Source organism: Drosophila pseudoobscura, chromosome 3 (genome assembly GCF_009870125.1).
Source record: "Drosophila pseudoobscura strain MV-25-SWS-2005 chromosome 3, UCI_Dpse_MV25, whole genome shotgun sequence".
NCBI classification, from domain to species: domain Eukaryota; kingdom Metazoa; phylum Arthropoda; class Insecta; order Diptera; family Drosophilidae; genus Drosophila; species Drosophila pseudoobscura.
In genome coordinates this window covers 5,291,354-5,315,254 of record NC_046680.1, presented here as the reverse complement: position 1 = coordinate 5,315,254, position 23,901 = coordinate 5,291,354, and the positions used below count along the sequence as shown (strand labels likewise).

Here is a 23,901-nt window from a genome sequence, read left to right as displayed (position 1 = left end):
ATGAAAACAAGAGACAAATATTTAAAAACGAATGCCAGTTAAATAAATTGAGTGTTTTTAGCTGCCAGGGCTGAAGTAGAAGCACACTGCAGCCCTTGGAGTCAGCTGATTACTGTACTGCCTCCACACACACTTGCAAAAATAAATATTTTAAGATACGCTTCGCTTCGGTACGTTCGTTTCCAACCGTCGTATTGTTTGGTGAAAGATTCAAATCGTCTTCGGAGAAAATCAAGGTCCATTATAAATAAGAGAATATGTTTATTGTAACAAAATAGTTTATGTGAATGTAGTGTCTCCTGCCACAAGAATGCTGGTCACAAGAATGAGCCAGACACAAAAAATGTATTAATTACTAAACCTGTTTCGATTTCGCAGTAGAATTTCCAATGCTTTTATATATGTATTACATATGTATTCAAGCATACGTACGTACATATATGTAGCCATTAAGGAACAGATCTATGCATACATCAACTAGCATGTTGTGTTCGATTAAAGCGACATTTTATTATTTCGACAGGCTGTTCAAGTTCAATGTCAGTGCAATCAAAGGATAGGAGTGGGCATCCAGGTCCACTGGTCGAATGGCACACACCCTTTGAGTCACTAGAGGCATCTCATGCTTCCGAATGATGTCACACAAACTAGCATATATGTATTGTCGACATACAAGCAGAGAGACATTATATATATTTATATCCGTATAAATTATATTTGGCTGGGAGCTGCGAATGAGCTCTTGCTCTCCAAAGAATACACCTAATGCTCGTTGCGTGAATTGAAGTAATGTAATTGAAGCCACTAACCATGTTGGGAATTTATATCACTTTTGGAAAGTGGTTAACCCATATTCGCATATACGTGGGTGTGTTGCTGGGCTGGGCTATCATGTGAGGGCCAAACTAATGGCCAAAATTAATAACTGTAAATAACTAGATAAAAATGTGGATTTTTCTGTGTCTACGAATCGTTTTTTAATCTTTTGCACACTGCTATTTAAAATCAAATTTAAGTCCCTTTCTAAGATTTCTCTGTCAATACTTGTTCCTACTACTAGATAACTAAAAAGGGAAGATGGACGATCTAAAGGGATTCTTGAGACAAGCCGGTCAGGAATTTCTGAATGCCGCTGGTGATGCTGCAATGGGGGCCGCCAAAGATGTTGTTGGCTCTGTGATAAACGAGATATTTATCAAAAAGGAAGCGGACACCAAGCGCGTGCTTCCCAGCATCAAGAACATGAGAGTCGTAAGTTCCAATCCTTAGATTAAATCAAATAGAAGTACATATGTTCTGAATAGAGATAACCACATACACATACACGTTGATATCCACATGCATGTATTCACACTCTTAACTCTTAAATAAATACATTCCATTCAATCGTTCGTTACGGGCGTTAGCAACCATTGCAATCATCTCCAACTGTGTTCTATGGGAACGTAAGTACATGTTGAAGCTACTGCCATGGCATTGACACAATTCCATTTGAAGGATAATGTGCTGCCAAATTGTTGTAATGTGTCCGTGTGTGTTCTTGTTGCAACTATCTTGATGTGTGTAGTTATATGTAAAGTCTACTTGTATCCTCGAATTAAACATAATTACACTGTACATACATTGTATTAATTATTTTTTATCAAAATCTAAATTATGGTACATACTAAAATAAGTCAAAGGATAATGGGAATATGTGATTTTCTAGTTGGGGGAAACAAGCTCGAATCTGGGACCGTACTCTGAGGTGCAGGACTATGAAACAATCTTAAACAGCTGTCTGTCCAGCGGATCACTCTTTGAAGACCCCATTTTCCCGGCTGGTAATGAGTCCCTAATGTTTTCTCGTCGCCCAGATCGTCACATCGAGTGGTTGCGGCCCCATGTAAGTGATCGGAAATACAATGATAATATCCTATTCATTACTAATATGATTGGATAAATATGTATATATGTATGTTTTTTTAGGAAATCGCAGACAACCCACAGTTTTTTGTAGAGGGGTTTTCCCGATTTGATGTCCAACAGGGAGAGCTCGGAGATTGCTGGCTCCTGGCTGCCACTGCCAACTTAACGCAGGAACCGAATCTATTCTTTCGCGTTATTCCACCGGAGCAGAGTTTCGAGGAGAACTATGCTGGCATATTTCACTTCCGTTTCTGGCAATACGGTAATTTTAATCATACAACCACTACGTATCGGATTAAAAGTCAACTAATAATTATTTATGAACCAATTAAATCAGGTAAATGGGTAGATGTGACTATTGATGACCGTTTGCCAACCTCTCGGGGGGAGCTGGTGTACATGCATTCTACCGAGAAAAACGAATTCTGGAGTGCCCTCTTGGAGAAAGCCTATGCCAAGTATGAGAAATCGTATAACTTACCCCTGCCAGCGTTTATTTATTTATTGAATACTCAGACTTCATGGTTCCTATGAGGCTCTGAAAGGCGGTAGCACGTGTGAAGCCATGGAAGACTTTACTGGCGGTGTCAGCGAGTGGTACGACCTGAAGGAAGCGCCCGGTAATCTCTTTACCATATTACAAAAGGCAGCCGAGCGAAATTCAATGATGGGCTGTTCAATTGAGCCCGATCCCAATGTGCTAGAGGCGGAAACTCCTCAGGGGTTAATTCGTGGACACGCATACTCTATTACCAAGGTACTAAATGATGATAAAAAGGTTATTTGTTGGAAAGCAAATTTCATCTTTGGAATATGTATTTGCAGGTCTGCTTCATAGATATAGTAACACCGAATCGGCAGGGTAAGATCCCAATGATACGCATGCGCAACCCATGGGGCAACGAAGCCGAGTGGAATGGTCCTTGGAGTGACAGTTCCGCTGAGTGGCGTTATATTCCTGAAGATCAGAAGCAGGAAATTGGTCTCACTTTCGATAGAGATGGCGAGTTCTGGATGTCATTCCAAGATTTCCTTCACCATTTCGATCGAGTCGAGGTAAGAGCTTACTCTGTCTACGATTTTTTTGAATTGTAAAATATGTTTGGTAATCCTTTTCCAGATTTGCAATTTGTCTCCGGACTCTTTAACGGAGGACCAACAGCAAAGTGGCAAGCGCAAGTGGGAGATGTCCATGTACGAGGGAGAATGGACACCAGGAGTTACAGCTGGAGGGTGCCGAAACTTCCTGGATACTTTCTGGCACAATCCCCAATATATTATTACTTTGGTGGACCCTGATGAGGACGACGAGGAGGGACACTGCACAGTTATTGTTGGTCTAATGCAGAAAAATCGCAGATCAAAGCGCAACATGGGAATGGAATGTCTGACCATTGGTTTTGCCATTTACAACCTAAACGAACGTGAACTGGAGAGCCGGCCACAAGGCCTCAACTTCTTTCGGTATAAGTCGTCGGTGGGACGTTCTCCCCATTTCATTAATACCAGAGAAGTATGTATTCTATTATTTATTATATATCTAACTCCAGTAATTTCGGTTTGTCTTAGGTGTGTGCTCGCTTCAAGTTGCCTCCCGGACACTATCTAATTGTGCCTTCCACTTTTGATCCGAACGAGGAGGGGGAGTTCATCCTTCGAGTGTTCTCCGAAACCCAAAATAACATGGAGTGCGTACATGTAGAAAATGAGTTTGTATATTAGAAATAATGCGGGTTGCTACATTTGCGGGGTTTTCTATTTTAAAAGCAACTAATGTGCAATATGGGTATGTGAAGACACAGTATATATAAAACAAATATTTGTTTTTAGTGCAAGTAGTTGTAGCTCCCCAATTAGATTATTTTTATTTTGGTTTAACCTCAATTCAACACATTCCCCTTGGCCTTGACATAACCTTAATATTTCCATATATTTCAATTGTAACTTATCTCTGGCCCCCAATGCTCACACAGTATTCATTACAGAATAATAAAGCACGTCTGTCCGAACCCCTTGAAAAACTTTTTCTCAGATCTAGACTGATTTAAAGGAGTATTCAGTCTCTTATTATAGTAACAAAGTATTTAAAATAGTGCAATTTCCAATATAATTATAGAGCGTTGAACTATACGATAGCCATATCGTGTGGTTACGGAAATATATTGAACTATTATAGGAGTAATACATATATTGATTCCAGAAAATTTATAATAGAAGTGCTTTAACTTTTTCAATTACTGAGATTACCGTACCTGTCTATATTTAATCCTGTCTTTAATGTAATTTTTCATGTACCTATATAAATATTAAATACGGTAATAAACAGAGCGGCAAAGAACCCCTCAACAACGTCTTGTGATTTATACCAAACCCTTTTATCTTTAGAACATAAGTCCAAATTTCCCGTGAAAATTCAATTTGGAATGCTTAGATCTTATGATATTGCATTTACAACGGCCTTTACATTTTTAATGACCAATTCCGTTTCATTTTCATCAATCATTTCACTTTCTACCTCCATTTAGAGAGAATGATGATCATGTAGGATACGGTGGCATCGGCCCTGCCACGGTAAGTAAATAGTCCTAAACGAGATCACTGGATAATATTTTGCTTTGGTTTAAAGATAACACCAGGATACCCAACACCAAAGCCATTGGATCCACAGAAAGAGAGCTTGCGACGCTTGTTTGACAGCATCGCCGGCAAGGATATGGAAGTGGATTGGATGGAACTGAAACGAATACTGGACCACTCGATGAGGGATGGTAAGATTACATTTATTTGCACAAAGACTAAACTTTGTACATATGCTAATTTGTGCTGTACTTTTCCCTTAGACTTGCCAAAGCCAATTGTTTATAATCGATTTTCCAATAACAATGCATTTGAGACTCAGGCAGGCCCAGGCGAAGACGGCGGCGGCGCTTGTGGACTTTTGTCGTTGATATGTGGCCCATTCTTAAAAGGCACGCCATTCGAAGAAACGCTGGGATCCAATGATCCGTCGAGTAAGAGGCTGATGGGGGATAACCCATCGGATGGTGTCGCCATTACATCAGGTGGTAAGAAAACTGGCAAGCGACCTGAAAGCAAATGTAAATTATATTATCAAATTATCACAGCAATTGTCGATGAGACTCACGGCTTTTCCAAGGACGTTTGTCGCTCCATGGTGGCTATGTTGGATGCTGATAAATCTGGAAAGCTGGGATTCGAAGAGTTTGAGACTTTGCTTTCGGACATTGCCAAATGGAAGGCCATCTTCAAGGTCTACGACGTTGAAAACACAGGAAGGGTCTCAGGTTTTCAGCTTCGGGAGGCACTTAATTCAGCTGGCTATCACTTAAACAATCGGGTTCTGAACGTTTTGGGACATCGATATGGGTCCAGAGACGGACAAATTGCCTTTGATGATTTCATCATGTGTGCAGTTAAAATAAAAACATACATAGGTAACAGATTCCCCATAAAAATATCCTTTATATCAATGCTCATTCCAATTAATTTCTTGCAGAAATATTCAAGGAGAGGGATACTGAGAAAAATGAAACAGCCACGTTTACATTGGAGGAATGGATCGAACGTACAATATATTCTTAAGCCGTTTGCGATTTAAGCCTAGCTAGCGAATTTTTTCGAACACATATTTACATGTTATCTCATTCAGTTTGAATCGTACTCAATTTTTTACAATATTTGGCATTATATGTATACATAGTACAAAGCACTTTTCATACCAATAATATGTTGCCGCCCGAAATTCTAAATTGTTGTCCTGTTCAATAACTATTGTCAAACTCCCGAGATATTTTCAAATATTTATATCTTTCCGAATTATAAATTAGGTATATAAATTGACACGGTGTTAACTTATTAAATTTGAAAAGGTGATGCACCCGTGTTTTATATGTATACGGATTCATATACTAAGTCAGCATTTAAAATCAACCGCCGTACTCAGATGCTAGCTGTATTTTAATCTGTCATTCTGTTATTTATGTATTATGTTAGGGCAGGGCTAATAGATTATTCACCAAGCAGATCCAATTTTTGTTTTATTTGCCAATGACGCTATCCACATCATTAATTAATCAAATTCAGCCACTATTCGCCAGCCATTTGTTTAGTAGTTCAGTTTAATATTTTATTTTTTTTATTGAATCTAGCACCAACATAATGTGCAATGAGTGAAGCATTATCATTATATTGATCAAATTTAAATCACATTATATAAATATCTTAAAACACACCCGAAATAATTATTATAAAATGAACATTTAGTTGTATTAGATTGGGTTGATTATCTATAAATATCATTAATAGGCATCTAAAATCATAAACGCGTCTTTTGTTCTTAAATTATTTTGACTACATGACGAGGAGAGAATGCGGCCGGCCGAGTGAGGGTCTCGTCAATCTTGAGGGAGTACTATGTGAGTAACTATATTAGCAAATTTCTCAAATAGTTCGCGAATAGAAAAGTTATTTTAGTGTATACATATTTGGATTTATAATATATGTACATAAGTTTCATGCAGTCGTGCTGATTATAGATATACACACACAGCGCTTAAGAACTTGAAATTACGCATGGCCATGGACAGTAGACGTGTTACAATACATGTGTTCTGTAGGGCTACTGAGAGCGTCCTCTACAATCCGTAGAGGTTCGTTTGAAGCCCTTGTCGTATCTAAGCCCATGCTCATTTCCCTCTGCAAGCTGCCCACAGCATTCCGATCTCCCACGGCGCTACTGTTTTGCAACTGCAATTGTGAGCTCAAACATAGATGTAAGTCATTATCATAAATTCCCGTACAGTTTCCTGCAGAGCTGTCTGCATTTTGGAGAGGTTCTCCAGACATGCTTGCTTTGATATAGCCACTCAGCTCGTTTGTGGGCTCCGTTGCCATGGACATTGAATGCGCCTCAAAGCAGGATGAATTAGTCAATTCTTTTGGGGTGAGTGGTGGGAATATGTGCTGATACCGCTGCCGAATCGAGTCAACGACATCAAAAAGGTTCTTGGCATCCATCGCCAATATGTGGGCGGCAGATAGCATACTCCTGAAATATGAATAGCAATTGCTTGAATTTCACCAGTCTTGTGAAGGGCCAATATCACCTACTTTCGATATTCAGTGTCTAGAGTCGTATCGCTATATTGCTGAGCCAATCGCATCGCAGAAACGAGCTCGTGCATGTCTTTGGATAGAACTTTATGTGCCATTTGCACTTCCCTGTGAAGGTAAAGGAGTATAATGAATTGAATTATGGGTTCTGGTGGACTGCAGCGCAGTGTAGGCTTACTTGAGAGCCTGCGCTGGGAACAGCACAGATATTTTGTCCACCGATGTGAGCAAGTTTCTTAGCTCAACGCCCACATTCTTAACCAAATCCAGATAACCTTCTGTATTGGCCTTTTCAACACCCTGCGATAGCACCATTATGGACTTGACCACCAAAGTTGTTGCGCAGTACACTTCGTCTTTTGCACGGTTGATTGGTCGACTGGAGGGCGTAGTGCCAAAGTTTTTGGAGTTTGAACCGGTCTGCTCTTCACCAGCAGCCAGTGTAGACAAGTGGTCCGCGGATGAGTTGTTCGACTTTAGCGATAGCTGATTAGTGTTTGGCGTCATAGGTCGGGAATTTGCATTCGAGCAGTCGGGTAGGCTAGATGGTCCGGTTGACATTAAGTCTAGCTTAAACATGTGCGGCTGCTGCTCGTTGCTGGCCGCATGGGGAATAGAGCTGGATCGCCTCCGCTGAAACAGAGAGCAATTTGAGAGGGCTTATTGTTCGGAAGGTTCTGAAAGCTTACCAGCAACTCCTCCTGATATAACCATTCCCCATCGCTGTTGCTATCTTTGCGCTGCTGCCTTAGCTTCTCGCCCAAAACGTTTTGAATAGACTGAAAAGATAAATATTCGGCGGTTATCACTTGGCCTCAATCGCGTCCATCAAGTTAAATAATGGAAAACAAATCAAAGGTAACGCAAAAAAACATATAGAATATTCCAAATAATATCGCAGCATAAGTACAAAATTACAAAAGAAAAATGTAATAAAATGCGAACGCCTTGCTGCCAACGTGTCCAAGATAGGTCCCAACCTGATTGCTCACAGCGTCAGCGTGCAAGGTCGCCATGCAGACAGCTCCCTCCAAACTGCCATCGAGTGTTACATTTTGAGGGCCAGTAAGCATCCACTGACGATCCCATTCGCACTGATTTCGGCCTTCATCTATGCTGTTATGATACACAAGGCCAAAAGGAGGGTCGACTGCCATGCCACTCATCATCTGTGGCTCTAATCCCATGCCATCTAAAGTTGTTGTTTGACTGAAGTCCACTGGGCACACGTTCATCGATGGACTAAAATTCGGATTCTGCCGTACAGATACGCAGGTCTTGAGTCCGGCTCCTCCAAAATCGTAAATTTCCTCGGGAAGCGATTCACATTCAATTGAGTTCTTCATTTGTTGGCGATAGGCGTGAAAGTACGTGTTTCGCTCCATGCTCCTCGAACGCTCCGACGTGCTGCTGCAGTGTGGCGGTTTTGTGTTGTAGAAAACCAAATTTTGAGCCGACATCAATGATTTGTGACGCTCCAGACTGCCTCCTTTTGAATGGATGCCCTTGCTAACGGCCGGTGCAGGTTGGTGTCTCTCAAGACTACCGTACAGGCTATAACCTGCTGTTTTCGAAATTGCCGGATTAGACATATCCATTTGCATTTGCTCTTCCATGTGCGGTGGACAAACAACGAAACTACTCTTTGGGGGCAGACTTCCAGAAAATATTCCTTGCGGCGGTGGCCTAGCATAAGCAAGGGTATTTGCTACAGTGGATGGGTCAAGGGCGGTTAGGGGGTTTGGTGTTTGAGCAGAATTTGCGTTAGAGGAATATTGCATTTTCTGCTTTTCAGATTCGGCGATAGGGTCAAGCTTCAACAGATCGGCTGCTGGAAGCTTGGTAGTCTTAAGTGAAACGTTCGATTTGCTGTCATCTATTCCTACAGCTAGAGTATTAAATACCGAAGCGGGCGTGGTGTAAGCTGCAGGATTGATCCCTCGCTTTTGGTTCTCCATCATCAGCCTGGCCAGCACCGCAGGATCCTGTGCAATGATATAGGTTTGAGGTATTCCCGTTGCCTCATCCACCTTAGACATCATGCTTGGCATATCTACAAATGTGGAAATAAAAACTCAGTACAGATACCGCGACTTTTCTATTTTTTAGAACTGTGGCCTACCAGAGTCATGCATTGCTCTTGCTGGCTTCAACGGCGGAATGTCAGACTCCTCACTGCCCACCCAGGACATGGTTACCAATCTTCGGTGTTCCCGTTTCAGTGTCTCGGATGTGCTAATACTATCCTCCATCAGAATTTCACTGAAATAAACAATTAGCATTTCTAACAAGTTGGTAGTGTTGGGCGTTGGGAATAAACTTACTTCAATGTCTCCTTGATGCGCTTAAAATTGGGTCTTTTTAATGGTTCGTAGGCCCAGCACTGCGACATTAGCGAGTACAATCGAGGGGGGCAGTTTGGCGGCAGAGGTAGCCGCTCTCCGTTTTCCAGCTTCGAAATCACGTCACCGTTCTTCACGCCTTGAAACGGCTTTACGCCCAGCATAAGTATCTCCCAGATGCAAACACCTAAACAACAGTTCATTCATATCTACAAATATTAAAGATAAATAGATACGAAGGTACATACCAAACATCCACACATCGCTGGCAGTCGTAAATCTTCGAAAGTTGATCGATTCGGGAGACATCCACTTAATAGGCAGGGCAACTAAAAACCAATATATCCCATTAAATTCTAATGAAAATGGCTAATGATAATGACTGTGGCTTACCTGTGGGAGTGGAGTGATAATAAGATTGGTCGGAAACCCACCGAGATAACCCAAAATCAGCCAGCTGGATGAGAAAGTTGGCACGTTTTAAGCTTTGACCGAAAGAATATCATATAATGTACCCACCTTAACACACGTAGGAGAGCTAACGAGTACATTGCGTGCCGCAATATCTCTGTGTACGAATTTTTTAGATTCCAAATAGCTAAGGGCCGTTGATAGCTGGTAGCAGTATTTAAGCAGGGTTCCATGCGTTAATCTAATGAATTTGATTAATTGTTAATAAATGCAATCAAAATTTGATTATGTTTCAGTGTGGTTAAGCACCTGTCGCTGTTTGCCTTTAGATAGGCCCGCAGCTCGCCAAGCTTTGCCAGCTCCATGACTATCCAAATTGGCATTACGCTGCATATTCCAATCAAACGTATAATGTGTGGGTGGTCGAATTTCTGCATAATATCTAAAATCAAATACCAGGTTAAGGGACATGGAATATCAATGAATGAAGATGAATGCACGCACAAGCTTCGGCCAGGAAGTTCTCCGTCTTTTCTGGATCGTCGTTTGCTTTACAGGTTTTTATCGCAACTTGAATAACGTCGGGTCTACCATTGCTCGATTTTGGATCGCCCCTATTATCTTTGTCATTTGCATCCGAGTGCTTGCCCTTGGCAGCCTTGGGGAGAGTGTAGGTGCCCACATAAACATCTCCAAACTGACCAACTCCAATCTTAGCACTCGGAGTGATATGGGCTCTATCCAGCTCGTAATTTCGTACAGTGGGAGTTGAGTAATCACCCTCTCCTTCCAATAAACCAATTTCAGCATAATCATCCGTCAGCATCGGTTTTCTCGGACTCGACGCGGCTTGGGCTGGCTCGATCGGGAGATCATTGGTCTTTGTCGCTGTGCTGTCATCGCTCGATGTGCTCGTCTCTCGTTGCCAAATTGTAAATTCTAGGTCTTTTGATAGCAACCTGCAATATCCGTCAATAAGGTCGGCAATGCTTTCGGCAGTCTGAAAGTAAGATATATAATAATCTACAATGACAGTGGTGCCAATAATTAACTCACATTAATTCCATTGCAGGTTATAACCAGATCTTCTACATTATTGGACGCAGAGATTTTGATTTGAGTTTTGATTTTCTGGCAATTGCAATTTAAATTATTTGACTCAGTTTCAGGGGTATGGTCCATAGGCTTGGGCAGCTTTTCCTTTGGTAGAGTGCAGGTTTTGATGGCAACGACATCTTTGAACTGAGCCACATTCGTCAAGCTTGCTTGTGGATGAGTCTGGTAAGAGATTCCTGCAATCGAACGAAGAAGATATGGAATATCTATGTGTGAATATATGTGTTAAATATTTACCAATGTGAGGACCAACGTGCAGAATACCAGATATATTCCAGGCCGAGCTCAAGGTAACCGCAAAGTGCTCATAGTTCGTTAAATAAATATTTTTCAAAAGATCGAAGAACCTGCAATGTTTATTATATCATTATATTCTGATTACATATGTAAATTCTATTCAATACATACCGCGTCAAGTACTCAATGTCGTTATAGTTATAGACCTTTTTATATCCGACTTGTATCATTTTCTTAAGATTCTTTGGCTTTGTTGTGTTTATCACAGATTGCGGAAGAAAACTCTTAAATCCGATTTCCTTTTCAATGTAATCAATGTTTTGCTTCTTGTCCGGTGCTTTCATAGTAATGTTCTTGAAGAAGTGACGAATTCCCAAGCAACACAGCTGCACAGCCAGATCAGTATCCACTGACGTTAGATTGGCATGAATGAAGTCTTCTTTCACCTAACACGGCCAGAAACGTTTTTAAAAAGGCTGAACTGTATTGATTGATATGTGAATTATGCACCTGATCGAAGTAGTAAAAGCATGTGGCTTTATCCTCGTCGAACAGATCTTGAATACTGTTTGGCACATAGCGGACTCTCATTTCCACTCGCCACACTCTGTTGGTAATGACTCTTCTGCCATGGTCCTGATACTGCAGTTTGCCCTCGCCAAGCTCCGCTTTGGCAGCATCGTTGTTGGGACAATCCACGTTTGAGCAGCCGGGAGACAAGATGTGTGTCAGAACCTTGCGCATCGGAGTTGTCCTGGCCAGCCACAGTTCCTCTTTAGTGATCATATTGAGCATTCGGCATGCGTATCGCTGAATACTTGGCACTCGGACATCCCTGCTAAGGTCCTCAACTGTCTTTTTGATGACATTGCACACAGTTTCGTTTTCGTTGAACCGAACTGCCTTGAAACTTTTGTTCGGCATATGCACATGAAGAACGTAGTCCTCGCAGACAGCTGCTCAAAAGAAAATCAATGACGTTGCACGAGCTTGGAGAAAATGCAGCAAAAAACTTACGCTCATTGCTGGTGGGCGGCGTCGCATGATGGCTTTGGTTGACGCTGGCTTCCGCAGTGTTCATGTCCACAGTTACCACGCAGTGGGAGATTCAAGCAACTCTTCAACCTGCAACAGATATAATTGATATACATATATGTACATATGTATTTGCGCGCATTGAATTGGATATTGATTTGACACAACAAACGCTATTCAGAAATTCGGCTAATGTTATTCGATCTTCACAGGTGGAAGAGAACAGAATTTCCTACCCCGTTAATGTTTTTGTCTCGAACCACACCTTACCGAACGTTGGTTGAAACACCACTCTCTCTCGCTCTCTTTTAACTATAGCAGCAGCGCTTTCGATCCACGGCAGATATAATCAAATGCCTTAATCTACTCGGGAAAACGAGACATTTTTTATTGCCAAACTCTCAGGTTATAGAAATACATAGTATATACTATGCACATAGCACATATGTATTCGCACATACATACATAAGTCTGCGCCAGATGTGAGAGGTTGATATAAATATTTAAGAACCTTTCGAGACAACTGAATGTTATTTTGCCTTTTGCACTGAAGCACAGGTTCAATTTAATAAATCAATTGTAATTATTAACGTTAAAGAGCCCACAATTTGTTTTTAAACCATAATAATTACATATACCGATGAAAAAACGAACTTAGCCCACTGAAGACCCCTCTATATAAACAGTTCAACGACTTGAGGCAATTGGCGGAAAATATTACTGAATGTTAATTCTTCTTGTAGATCCATTCCATCTTTTCTCTGAAGTTAAAAAAACACGAAGTCTTTCACCTGAACTGCGCTAAAATGATTAAATTTTCATTCATTTCGGTGGAATATTAAAATACCCCCATGGTCTACATTGGGTTAATCGTTCGTCGCCAAGGATTAAAAACCTTATTCCTCGATGTTGATATTCGATTTGATATAACTAGCTGGCCAGGACTTCCATACCTGAATACATAATTAGATCCGATTGATAGATCAATTTCGTACAAGACTAGTTAATTTGAATTACTCTTTGTTACTGGATTGTTTGTAAAATGAAGTTTAAGCAAAAACGGTCAACAACAATTTGCACTAAAGTCATGTCCTTACAAGGTTACTACACAGTTGCTACAAATTAACTACATGTTGAAATTAGAAAAAATTTTGCGTTTTATTTTCATATAAGTTCCTTAGAAGCGCCAGCGTGAAAAACCTCCGTTATCCACTTTTTGACATGCATTTTTCCGGAAATTTTTGAACAAATTGAGATTTTGACGGGAAACGATCAGGAATTCGGTACTGATAGGTGCGTTTCTACACGGTTTCTACATTGGTGCATTGGACAAGAGGGTTAGTCTTTAAAAAAAACTGGACAATCCTAAAAAATACTTTTACGGACTTATCGATCAAGAATAGTGTCAGAGATATACCAAAGTATACTGTCTCATTTAAAAAATATACCGTAAACTTAACACAATCAAACCCCCTTTATTTAAACAGGATATCAGCTTCATCTAAGCCGCGGCAAATAAAATTAACAATAATAATACTAATTCTTCTTTTAGATTCATCTTATATTTTATATCTTTAAAAAAGACGACTATTTTCCACCTGAACTCCGCTAAAGTTCTTATTTCATGGTAAAACGTATTCAACAACACTTTAATATATTTATACGGTCACACTGCTGCACTGCTGCCATCTCTAGCGTGGCATCAAAAGATTTTGGAAAATTTAGATTTGATGAAAATTTCCGGGCGCAGATGCTGTAAAACTAAGTGAACACACCGTAAGTCTATGTTTTTCTCTTGCCATGGCGCACCATCGTCCAATATTTCAACGTTCAGATGCTCACGATTTGTTTTAAATATGTTTTCTCGGGATGTGCTTGCTCGCAGTCGCACACGTTTACAGATTTTACATAGAATGTCAGACTCCGAAGTCAGCAATATGTCGGACAGTGGTTCAGAAGATGGATCGATTTCAAATAAGTCGCAGCGCAGCGTCAGATCCAAGTCTGGCCAGCGTTCGAGGTCCAGGTCAAGGTCTATGTCCAGATCCTCCCGCTCAAGATCCCGATCTCGGTCGGCTCATTCGGGCTCTGGGTCCGACTCCCCTCAGGGTCGTGGAAACCGGCCGAAAAGCGACGAATCGGGGGAGGAAGAGGAGGAGCCGCCTGGAGAAGATATTGACTCCGAGGAATACGAAGAAGAAGAGAATGACGATCATCCACGAAAGAAAAAGAAAAAGGAACGTTTTGGTGGCTTCATCATAGACGAGGCGGAGGTGGACGACGAGGTTTGTACGCAAGTGCTTGCCAATTCAAATTTGTAGTCTAATCCTTGAATCTGGCTCTCACCATCAAAAGGTCGACGAGGATGACGAATGGGAGGAAGGTGCCAATGAGATAGGAATTGTTGGAAACGAGATTGATGAACTCGGTCCAACGGCCAGGGACATCGAAATAAGGAGGCGAGGTACAAATCTATGGGAGTAAGTATACCTGAAATTAAATATGTACAAATTGCACTATATATATTGTATTCACTCAAAAGCACTCAAAAGGAAGATGAGATCGAAGAGTACCTGAGAAAAAAATATGCTGACGAATCCATTGCAAAACGACACTTTGGCGATGGCGGGGAAGAGATGTCGGATGAGATCACCCAGCAGACCCTACTGCCTGGCATTAAGTGAGTTTGATAGGGATATACTATACATATACATACTCGACATTACTACGTATATTTCGAATCCGCGTAGGGATCCCAATTTATGGATGGTTAAGTGCCGCATTGGAGAGGAGAAGGCCACCGCCTTACTGTTGATGCGAAAGTTCTTAACATACCTAAATACGGATGACCCAATCCAGATCAAATCGATTATTGCTCCCGAGGGCGTTAAGGGATACATTTATCTAGAAGCCTATAAGCAGACCCACGTCAAAACCGCAATCGATAATGTGGGAAATCTTCGGATGGGCAAATGGAAACAAGAGATGGTGCCCATCAAGGAAATGACGGATGTTTTAAAGGTGGTCAAGGAACAGGTCGGCCTCAAGGTCAAGCAGTGGGTGCGCCTAAAGCGAGGACTCTACAAGGACGATATTGCGCAGGTGGACTACGTCGATCTGGCCCAAAATCAAGTTCATCTAAAACTCCTACCCCGCATCGACTATACAAGAATGCGTGGTGCCTTGAGGACAACAGCAACAGTAATTATAATGCAAATGGTTGAAATTGGGACCAACCTAATCCCAAAATGTACTAAATTCCTCTTGTAGGAAACTGACGATGGCAAGCGCAAGAAGAAACGCCGGCCTGTAGCAAAACCGTTTGATCCAGAAGCCGTGAGGTACAGAGTAACCAGCTGTCCATTCCAATCCTTATAAACGACTTGTTTTCTAGGGCAATTGGTGGTGAGGTACACTCAGATGGCGATTTTCTACTATTTGAGGGTAATCGGTATTCGCGAAAGGGCTTTCTCTACAAGAACTTCACCATGTCAGCCATTCTATCAGACGGCGTAAAGCCCACCTTAGCCGAGCTAGAGCGCTTCGAAGAATCTCCAGAAGGTAATTCATATCAAATATCCAACGTCCTTTGTCACATAATAGCATTACTGTGCCCTAACAGAGGTGAATCTGGAACTTTTGGGCAATGTCAAGGATGACCCCACTTCGACTCACTCGTTCTCCATGGGGGACAATGTTGAGGTCTGCGTGGGAGACTTGGAGAACTTGCAGGCGAAGATTGTGGCCATTGACGGCACCATGATCACGGTTATGCCCAAGCATCAGGATCTAAAGGTACGTCATGCGATTCCTCATACTGTGTACACTACTAAATAATGGTTTTTTGTTTAGGATCCTTTAATTTTTAAAGCGAGTGAGCTGCGCAAGTATTTTAAAACTGGAGACCATGCCAGGGTGTTGGCAGGTCGATATGAGGGCGAAACTGGACTTATTATCCGTGTAGAGCCCTTGCGAGTGGTGCTCGTCTCTGATTTGACCAATCACGAATTGGAGGTTTTGCCACGGGATCTGCAGCTCTGCTCTGATGTGGCTACAGGCGTTGACTGTCTGGGCCAGTTCCAATGGGGCGATTTGGTGCAACTTGAGTAAGTCTAAGGTGCACTATTTTCCAACGCACATCAGACTCTAACAGGTATGGGAATAATGGGAATTTTTTAAATCAGCTCTCAGAATGTGGGTGTTATTGTGCGTTTGGAGCGTGAGAACTTTCATGTACTGGGCATGAATGGAAAGTGCATTGAATGCAAGCCAACCGCTTTGCATAAGCGACGAGAGAACCGCAATACTGTGGCCCTGGATGCTGACCAAAATCAGATTCGCCGTCGCGACATTGTTAAGGTTATGGAGGGTCCTCATGCTGTGAGTACCAACGAGTTCGTTGGAAGTATTTCTCATAACAATAATAATCGGATTCTAATTCGCAGGGACGTTCCGGAGAAATCAAGCACTTGTATCGCAGCTTGGCGTTCCTTCATTGCCGCATGTATACAGAAAACGGAGGCATATTTGTGTGCAAGACACGGCACTTGCAGTTGGCTGGAGGCAGCAAGACCAACGTAAATCCTGCTGGTTCGATGGGCGGACTTGGATTCATGTCACCGCGTATTCAATCGCCCATGCATCCGTCTGGCGGACGAGGAGGAGCCCGCGGAGGGGCGCGCGGCGGTAGAGGTGGTTTCCGCGTGACTCGTGATCGCGAAATTCTGGGTAAAACCATCAAGATTAGTGGCGGACCCTATAAAGGTATTTTTCTTTGTTGAGCAGTACATTTATCATTATGTATATGACTTATTTGTGATCTCTGCAGGTGCTGTGGGAATTGTTAAGGACGCAACTGAGGCCACAGCTCGTGTGGAGCTCCATACTTCATGTCAAACGATATCGGTCGATCGCAATCATATTGCCATCGTTGGGGTTCCCGGCAAAGAGGGAAGCGTCTCCACATATGGGCGCACGCCAGCTCGTACGCCCGGCTACGGGGCACAAACGCCAAGCTACACTGCGGCAGGATCTAAGACCCCCTTGGTCGGAAGTCAAACGCCGAACTGGGACACAGATACTCGTACTCCTTATGGCACTATGACACCGTCGCACGATGGCAGCATGACGCCACGCCATGGTGCTTGGGATCCGACAGCAAACACAACACCGGCGCGAAACAACGATTTCGATTATTCGCTGGAGGAGCCCAGCCCAAGCCCCGGCTACAATCCAAGTACTCCCGGCTATCAGATGACATCTCAGTTCGCCCCCCAAACTCCTGGTACTTTATACGGATCGGATAGAAGCTACAGCCCATTCAATCCAAGTCCCAGTCCTGCGCCTTCGCCTTATCCAGTTGGCTACTTGAATACCCCATCGCCATCGACCTATTCACCAAACACTCCCGGTGGTATACCACAATCTCCGTACAATCCCCAGACACCGGGGGCCAGCCTGGACTCGTCGATGGGCGACTGGTGCACAACCGATATTGAAGTTCGGATTCATACGCACGACGACACCGATCTTGTTGGACAAACAGGTATTATCCGCACTGTTTCCAATGGTGTGTGCTCTGTATTCTTACGCCAGGAAGACCGCAGCGTCTCCATTGTCAGCGAGCACTTGGCACCTGTGCCGCCCAACAGTGGCGATGAGTTCAAGGTGATCTATGGCGAGGAACGGGAGTCGGTTGGCCGGGTACTGTCCAAGCAGGAAGGCGACGTGCTCGTCTGCAAGATAAACGACGAGGTCAAGATGATACCAGTTAATCATCTCTGCAAGATGAAATCCATTGATTAAATCCTGAAAACTCTGAAAAAGTTAATGTTTATCCCCACAAGTGTAGCCATATTGTACAATGGAACACGCATTATTCAAAATGTTTCATATATAACAGAATATAATATAAAATATACTGGGAATAGCCGGTCTGTGCTTAGAGGGGTTTGGAACGGAACATAAATTCTTTCTAAAATAAAGTCTCCAATTCTGAATTCTTGTCTCAATAAAACCTCTAAAAGTTATACACAAATCTTTGCATCTCCTATTCTTCAATACAATATATGTACATTCATTCATAGAAAACGGATCTGGTGGCTTTAATCGTAATCTGTGTTTATTATTCGATGTAGCCGTAGCGACGATCCAGTTGACGAATTTCTTCTTTGCGAAAGTCCCCTTTGATCAGTCGTCTGATTACTTTTGTCTATTATGCACCTTCAACATTTTGTAGCTGCTGTATTGGCGCTTGCCGGTGCCTCCGATGTCATTCTTGGCCTGGGCATAATTGTACCGGGCACGAAATGGTGTGGTCCAGGCAATATAGCGATCAATTACGATGATCTGGGCATCGAAAGGGAGCTGGACATATGCTGTCGCTCGCACGACAACTGCAAGGAAAAAATATCACCGCAGCAGGAAGACTATGGCCTAAGCAACGATGGGATCTTCCCCATGTAAGATTTAACACTCGGATCTATACGTTTTACCTCTCGCTAACGGATGATTTTCTTTCCGCTTCCAGCTTCTCCTGTACCTGCGAATCAGCCTTTCGAAATTGCCTCACTTCCCTGCGCAACGGACATTCGTTGACATTGGGCCGCATATACTTTCGGACCAAAGAAGTCTGCTTTGCCTATGGTCATCCGACCGTCTCGTGTCGAGAGAATCAGGTGGAGATGTTCGAGAAGCGCTGCCTGAACTATAAAGTGGATGAAACACAGCCGAAACGCTGGCAGTTTTACGACCTGGCCTTCTACACACATGTTGATGCCCAGAGCAAATAAGATTGAACTATGGCATTAGCCAGCGATAAGGCCTCCGATTATTTACAAATACATAAGCCTGCGATTCTATTCAAATCAAAATCCCATTACTTCGAATTTCGAAAGCTTGAGTTTTGTATAATCATTCCCTAGATATGATATGAAATTTGTAATGGTGTTTTTCCATTGTGGGGTCAACGTTTTTTCGACGTTGAAAGAAGCTGATGAAGTCTTGTTTACGAGGTATGTATGTACTTCCTTCTGAGTGCCAACGAAAATACTGCGAAAATAGACTAAAACGTTTTAAAATAGGTATTCATCTTCTTAGAGAATATTTTTAAAACCAATAAAACCGTTTTCGTTTTTTCGTACCAGATCTATCAAAATCTATAATATGCATTCCCCCTCTGAGTACGCCCCTGATTTAGCTGGTTAAAACTTTTAAATTCTAACAAATAAACTTATCAGCTAACATCAGAAAAATTATCATGGTCAGGACAGGTCAGGCTTTCGTGTGATGGATTGTGTAAAATGGCATGTCATAGAACTGCCAGATCTTTGCCGAGGCCTTGTCAACGTTATAGCGTATACAGCGCTTGCGGAACGTGCCTTCCTGGTATTGTTTGCAGCCGGTTTTGGGATATCCCTTGGCGAAGCAATTTCTCCGGCTGCCATAGTAGATTCGGCCCAATGTGTTGGAGGTGAGACTGTTGACCGCCTGAAGGCAGTTGATAAACTCTTGCTCGCAGGTACACTTGAGACTGTAAAAAAAAGCAGTCAAGTCACGACATGATATCGATTTTCCACTGAGCCTACGGCGGCCCTCACATAGGAAACCAATCCGTGTTGGTGGGAAGTCCGTGCAGTGTGCTGTGCGACTCGATTATCTCCTCACAGTGGTCGTGGGACCTACAGCACTTGTCCGTCTCCCGCTCTCTGCCCAGGTCATCGAAGTTGGCAGCGGTGTTGCCTGGCCCGCACCATTTGGTGCCTGGAGCCGTAATTCCCGTGTGTGGCACTGGCGGCAGCGCCTGGTTGTAAATGTCCTCGTCCTCGAAGATGGCCTCATCCGCAAAGGCCCAGGTGGTGGCCAGTACACAGCAAATAAATAGCCCCTGCAACAGCCACATGCTTCGGCTTTGTCGGACTCAATGAAACTAAGCATCGCATCGCGCAATGCAATAGCTTATCAGCTGCTGTTGAAAAGTCAAGCAACAACCCTAGTACACTATCCATGTGTTTAATTACATTTTATTTTGTCAACAAATCAAAATCCTAGCTTAGTATATCCTTAAACGCTTCGGCTGCTGTCTTGGCTGGCTTCCGCTTTGTCTCGGGCTGCTCCGGATCCAACTGCTTTGACAAGCTCGCCTGCCACTGAGTGGGCGAGAGGTTGTAAGTATCCAGGCGATACTTTGCGTAGATGAGGCGCCCAAAGGGCGAACCCTTCAGCATGTTAGCCTTCGTGATGAGCTCCTTAGCAATGCGCAGCTTCTGCGCCTCTTGCGAGGCTTTGAAGCACTGCTCGAGGACACGGGATCCGTGGCGGGTAATGGCCAAGTCTACATAGAAGCCATCTAGCTGACGGATCAGGCGCTCACGCGACTTCTCGCCAATGAACTTACTCTGCATGAAGGCATCGACTATGTGGGAGCCGTTGGGCGTGTTAAAGATCTGGGCTAGTTGAGCGGCTGGCAGATCGAGGATGCAGTTGACCAGGAAAATGGGTTTGTTGAACTGCAGTACATGCTGAGCAATCAGCGAGCCATGCAGATGGACAAATCCCGACTCATCGCTGGCCAGAATCTCAGAGGGTTTCAGTTTGATAAGGCAGTTAAAGAACAGCTTAGACTTCTCTTTGTCGCCACTGACATGAAGCGAACTCTGTAGAATGGCTATCATCTGGGCCTGTTTGGACCCCAGCCGTAAGCAGGCGGCACACAAGGCAGATACCACGCCAGTGTATCCCATTTTCAGGAGCCCTTCCACGTGGGGCTGAAGCTCTGCAAAAATAGACTCGAAGTCTGTTACCTCTTTCATGTTCTGAAGAAGTCGTTGGACGGAAAAATTTGTCTGTTGCTGTTTGGCGAGGTAACCGACACGGCCACTGAACAGCATCGCATATAGCTGGGTCAGCAGCTTGGCACCCGCCACGCTCAGAATAGTCTCTAGAAGGATGACGGAGCTCTGATGGTGAAACACTTTCGGCAGGATAGGATCGTCCTTTTTCTCCTCAGCGCTCTTTTCTTTCTCTTCCGTCGGCTTCTCCTCCCCATCATTGTCTTCAATTTCAATTTTTGCGTCCGTCTTTTTCTCAACTGCATCGTCATTTTCTTCGTTAGCCTTCAATAGGCTTTGCAATAATATTTTCTTGCCGAAGTGCTTTAGAAAACTTTTGTCGGCCACACTCAAGGCTAGGCAGATGACGCCTAATAAGGCGGATGAGTGCTCTTGATAAGGGAAGTCAACGAATTGTGGCCACATTTCCAGGCGTTGGGGAAACTCTTTCATCACCTCGTGCCAGTCCTCGGGCACTGTATACAGCTTGCGATGCTTGGCCATCTCAGCCCCTCCTTTCTCGAATGCTATTTTTGGAACATGCATGCCCACTAGGCACAATATCGCAGTTCTCATGATGTGACTCGCGCAGTTGTCCCACACAAAGTCCTCCAAGTTGTTGAGCATGAACTTCGAGATCCGCACCACGAACTGACGACACTTCTCTCTGTGGTCGTCGCTGAACTCAGTTTCCAAATTGTATTCCTCCTCGATTTGTGCGGCATCTGGCTTAGCTCGCTTTGTTGTGGTCGGACCATCGCTGACTTCCTGGGCAGCTGCCTTGCCCAGGCCGCGCAAAAAGGCAATTTCAAGCATCTTCTGTAGGACATGGGAAGCAAATCTATCCGAGCACAAGGGGCGCAGGCTGTCCCCAAATTTGTTGAAGTATCGCTCCAGCTGCTCGTTGTCCACAAATCCAATAAGCGATTCCAATGCCTTGGACACAATTTGATTGGAGGCCAAGTGGATCTCCTGATCTTTCGTCTGCTCAAACACATTGTTGGCCATGTTCACTGCACAGGAAGTAAATAAGTAATGCGACTGACAAAGAAACAATTTTTACTCACCGCGCTCCTCCACATCGTCGAACCCAGCCTTCATGGCATCCAGAATGTTGATGAAGTAACTAAACTGCTCATCGTCTATATGCGTCCCGCGGCCGAAGATTCCCTGTTTGGCAAAGCCCTTGGCGTTTCGCATGAAGCGATTGCCTTTCTTCTTTGGTCGTTTACGTTTTCCATTGCTTTCAGTTTGCATTTCGAACAAAAATTTGACGAATGGGAAAATCGTCCGCTTTTAAAATTAAAACGCGCACGCTACGATCAGCTGTACTCAGTGTGACTACGTCCGCGGCTTATTCGAGGTCGATCATATTCCTCGATTTTTATGTTCTGTTGAATATTACTAGCTAACTAGGACCCTCAGCTCTGAACAAATAGTTTTACCCGATAATGTAGTCAATTTTATATAAAAGTGGCTAATTTTAATTGCCATCTTCATGGGAATTGTTTATAAAATGAGGTTTAAGTAAAAAAATTTCCACTAAATTAATTTCTTGATGATTCTTCATTCATGGTAACTACACGTAAATTACACATTTGCTACATATTAACTACATTTTTATGGTATCACCAAAAGCGACACCTGAAGGGGAAATGTGTAAGTTTTAAAAATTTTGTTCCTTTTGTTCCTTTTAAAAGCCCCGACATTTTTGCACAAGCTAAAATTAGTTGAAGTTTATATGTTAATTTTTTCCTCCCACACTTTGTCGGCACAGGACCCTGCTGCTCCTTGGACTTCGGAGTGTGAGGTAGCGTACGCGCCCGCTTCACTTTTTTTACAGTTGAAATTTGATTTTGCAGCCCTAGTCAGAATAGTAGACACTACACGCAACTATCTAAAAACGTAAACATAAAACGTAACGTACTACACTATTACTAATTAATATTAATCAATTAATTAAGAGTAATATAATTATTATATTGCGTTTATTTAATAATTTATTAATATATAATATATATATATTTTATACAAATATTATTTCGATACTATTGAATCGATTTTGCTAACGATGGTTCTCTGAAGCTCTAGGCAAAGATCCGTTACTTCTTAACAAGAACATTAACATGACAGCAGAAGACAGCAGATATCTGGGGCGAAACATAAAGAGAGTCTTTCCGTTGGAGGCGAGGCTGAAAATTGGGCGCATAATTGTTATAATTGTTATATATACATCTCCAAATGCTTGCGATAGCTGCTAAGATACCCATAATCTTGGACGTTGACATGCAATGACTGCATCTTACAAGAGGCGATGCAATTACTGCACCGTCAAATGGCCCGTCTGAAACCAGCAGAACTCTGGAAAGATAGCTATTAGACTAATATTCGAGGAAAATTAGCACTAAACTTACTAAGAGAACTAGGTATGCATTCAAAATGCAAATACCACTACAATTACTAATTACTAAGGATTAGTAATTTAATGAGAGGAAGAGAATTAGTGGGGGATATAGTATGCTAGAGGGAATTATAATCAGAGCATAAGACCCTAAACGGTTCATGCAAGGAATAATTCGATCTACAAAGTGGAAGGAACAACGGTATAAAATTTCTAGTCAGTCTAATAGGAATCGTGAAGTTTATGCGGCTCAACAGATCAGGGCTGTCTATGTCACCCCTGATCAAGTTGTGCATAAATATCACACCAAGCATTTTTCTACGGTTAACTAAGGATGGGAGGTTTACTAATAATAGTCTACTAGAGTAAGATGGGAGTCTTACACCCGCATCCCAGTTAAGGCCCCGCAGAGTAAAAAGTTTTTCTGTACTGATTCTATACGGTCCTGGTGTACTTTGTACTGAGGGCACCATACACAGGAGCCGTATTC

At 42.8% G+C, this 23,901-nt stretch overlaps 6 protein-coding genes across 13 annotated transcripts; 3 read left to right on the top strand and 3 right to left on the bottom strand.

Moving 5' to 3' along the window:
* The first annotated feature begins 108 nt into the window (after positions 1-108).
* CalpA (calpain A) lies at positions 109-5,953 on the top strand. Of its 2 annotated transcripts, XM_002138158.3 has the most exons (14): positions 109-236; positions 1,061-1,251; positions 1,709-1,885; positions 1,969-2,170; positions 2,246-2,366; positions 2,425-2,665; positions 2,734-2,964; positions 3,029-3,421; positions 3,478-3,596; positions 4,434-4,479; positions 4,535-4,676; positions 4,749-4,973; positions 5,034-5,363; positions 5,426-5,511. In XM_002138158.3, the coding sequence occupies exons 2-14, from the start codon at positions 1,078-1,080 to the stop codon at positions 5,509-5,511; spliced, it is 2,487 nt and encodes an 828-aa protein (XP_002138194.2). In that variant the 5' UTR covers positions 109-236; positions 1,061-1,077. The 2 variants fall into 2 exon arrangements, with proteins under 2 accessions (XP_002138194.2, XP_033233883.1); XM_033377992.1 differs by lacking the exon at positions 109-236 and having other exon boundaries at positions 1,078-1,251; positions 5,426-5,953.
* Fak (protein tyrosine kinase 2 Fak) lies at positions 5,954-12,857 on the bottom strand. Of its 7 annotated transcripts, none has more exons than XM_015183643.2 (19): positions 12,648-12,857; positions 12,453-12,545; positions 12,165-12,272; positions 11,658-12,103; positions 11,319-11,593; positions 11,148-11,257; positions 10,851-11,086; positions 10,299-10,794; positions 10,104-10,236; positions 9,903-10,035; positions 9,777-9,840; positions 9,632-9,712; positions 9,366-9,570; positions 9,164-9,303; positions 8,022-9,094; positions 7,731-7,820; positions 7,220-7,674; positions 7,039-7,149; positions 5,954-6,976 (listed from the first exon to the last, which is right to left on the bottom strand). In XM_015183643.2, the coding sequence occupies exons 3-19, from the start codon at positions 12,226-12,228 to the stop codon at positions 6,496-6,498; spliced, it is 4,593 nt and encodes a 1,530-aa protein (XP_015039129.2). In that variant the 5' UTR covers positions 12,229-12,272; positions 12,453-12,545; positions 12,648-12,857; the 3' UTR covers positions 5,954-6,495. The 7 variants fall into 7 exon arrangements, with proteins under 7 accessions (XP_015039129.2, XP_033233882.1, XP_033233880.1 ...); XM_033377991.1 differs by having other exon boundaries at positions 6,496-6,976; positions 12,448-12,545; positions 12,644-12,857; XM_033377989.1 differs by having other exon boundaries at positions 6,496-6,976; positions 12,644-12,857.
* Positions 12,858-13,804: 947 nt separating this feature from the next.
* On the top strand, positions 13,805-18,211 carry Spt5 (Transcription elongation factor subunit Spt5). Its single transcript, XM_001360179.4, has 12 exons — positions 13,805-13,958; positions 14,068-14,467; positions 14,538-14,662; positions 14,725-14,862; positions 14,933-15,383; positions 15,453-15,523; positions 15,577-15,743; positions 15,805-15,977; positions 16,035-16,288; positions 16,367-16,562; positions 16,628-16,946; positions 17,011-18,211. Exons 2-12 carry the CDS (start codon positions 14,096-14,098, stop codon positions 17,985-17,987), a joined length of 3,243 nt encoding a protein of 1,080 aa, XP_001360216.1. The 5' UTR covers positions 13,805-13,958; positions 14,068-14,095; the 3' UTR covers positions 17,988-18,211.
* A 64-nt stretch (positions 18,212-18,275) lies between these two features.
* Positions 18,276-19,055, top strand: LOC4803500 (phospholipase A2 large subunit). Its single transcript, XM_001360178.3, has 2 exons — positions 18,276-18,643; positions 18,712-19,055. The coding sequence occupies exons 1-2, from the start codon at positions 18,399-18,401 to the stop codon at positions 18,971-18,973; spliced, it is 507 nt and encodes a 168-aa protein (XP_001360215.1). The 5' UTR covers positions 18,276-18,398; the 3' UTR covers positions 18,974-19,055.
* A 191-nt stretch (positions 19,056-19,246) lies between these two features.
* Positions 19,247-20,116, bottom strand: sPLA2 (secretory Phospholipase A2). Its single transcript, XM_001360177.4, has 2 exons — positions 19,781-20,116; positions 19,247-19,713 (listed from the first exon to the last, which is right to left on the bottom strand). The coding sequence occupies exons 1-2, from the start codon at positions 20,080-20,082 to the stop codon at positions 19,455-19,457; spliced, it is 561 nt and encodes a 186-aa protein (XP_001360214.2). The 5' UTR covers positions 20,083-20,116; the 3' UTR covers positions 19,247-19,454.
* A 60-nt stretch (positions 20,117-20,176) lies between these two features.
* On the bottom strand, positions 20,177-22,382 carry LOC4803498 (nucleolar protein 9). The gene is made up of 2 exons (XM_001360176.4): positions 22,078-22,382; positions 20,177-22,023 (listed from the first exon to the last, which is right to left on the bottom strand). The coding sequence occupies exons 1-2, from the start codon at positions 22,265-22,267 to the stop codon at positions 20,228-20,230; spliced, it is 1,986 nt and encodes a 661-aa protein (XP_001360213.1). The 5' UTR covers positions 22,268-22,382; the 3' UTR covers positions 20,177-20,227.
* Positions 22,383-23,901: the final 1,519 nt, after the last annotated feature.

Coding starts and splice junctions, on each gene's coding strand:
- Spt5 (XM_001360179.4), top strand. CDS start 14,096: ATGTCAGACTCCGAAGTCAGCAATATGTCGGACAGTGGTTCAGAAGAT. Junction 14,663..14,724: donor CGAGGTACAAATCTATGGGA/GTAAGTATACCT, acceptor TTCACTCAAAAG/CACTCAAAAGGAAGATGAGA. Junction 14,863..14,932: donor ACCCTACTGCCTGGCATTAA/GTGAGTTTGATA, acceptor GAATCCGCGTAG/GGATCCCAATTTATGGATGG.
- LOC4803500 (XM_001360178.3), top strand. CDS start 18,399: ATGCACCTTCAACATTTTGTAGCTGCTGTATTGGCGCTTGCCGGTGCC. Junction 18,644..18,711: donor AACGATGGGATCTTCCCCAT/GTAAGATTTAAC, acceptor TTCCGCTTCCAG/CTTCTCCTGTACCTGCGAAT.
- sPLA2 (XM_001360177.4), bottom strand. CDS start 20,082: ATGTGGCTGTTGCAGGGGCTATTTATTTGCTGTGTACTGGCCACCACC. Junction 19,714..19,780: donor AACACGGATTGGTTTCCTAT/GTGAGGGCCGCC, acceptor TTTTTTTTACAG/TCTCAAGTGTACCTGCGAGC.
- CalpA (XM_033377992.1), top strand. CDS start 1,078: ATGGACGATCTAAAGGGATTCTTGAGACAAGCCGGTCAGGAATTTCTG. Junction 1,252..1,708: donor GCATCAAGAACATGAGAGTC/GTAAGTTCCAAT, acceptor GTGATTTTCTAG/TTGGGGGAAACAAGCTCGAA. Junction 4,677..4,748: donor GGACCACTCGATGAGGGATG/GTAAGATTACAT, acceptor CTTTTCCCTTAG/ACTTGCCAAAGCCAATTGTT.
- Fak (XM_015183643.2), bottom strand. CDS start 12,228: ATGAACACTGCGGAAGCCAGCGTCAACCAAAGCCATCATGCGACGCCG. Junction 10,795..10,850: donor TAACCTGCAATGGAATTAAT/GTGAGTTAATTA, acceptor TCTTACTTTCAG/ACTGCCGAAAGCATTGCCGA. Junction 7,150..7,219: donor TTCCCAGCGCAGGCTCTCAA/GTAAGCCTACAC, acceptor TTACCTTCACAG/GGAAGTGCAAATGGCACATA.
- LOC4803498 (XM_001360176.4), bottom strand. CDS start 22,267: ATGCAAACTGAAAGCAATGGAAAACGTAAACGACCAAAGAAGAAAGGC. Junction 22,024..22,077: donor CGACGATGTGGAGGAGCGCG/GTGAGTAAAAAT, acceptor CTTCCTGTGCAG/TGAACATGGCCAACAATGTG.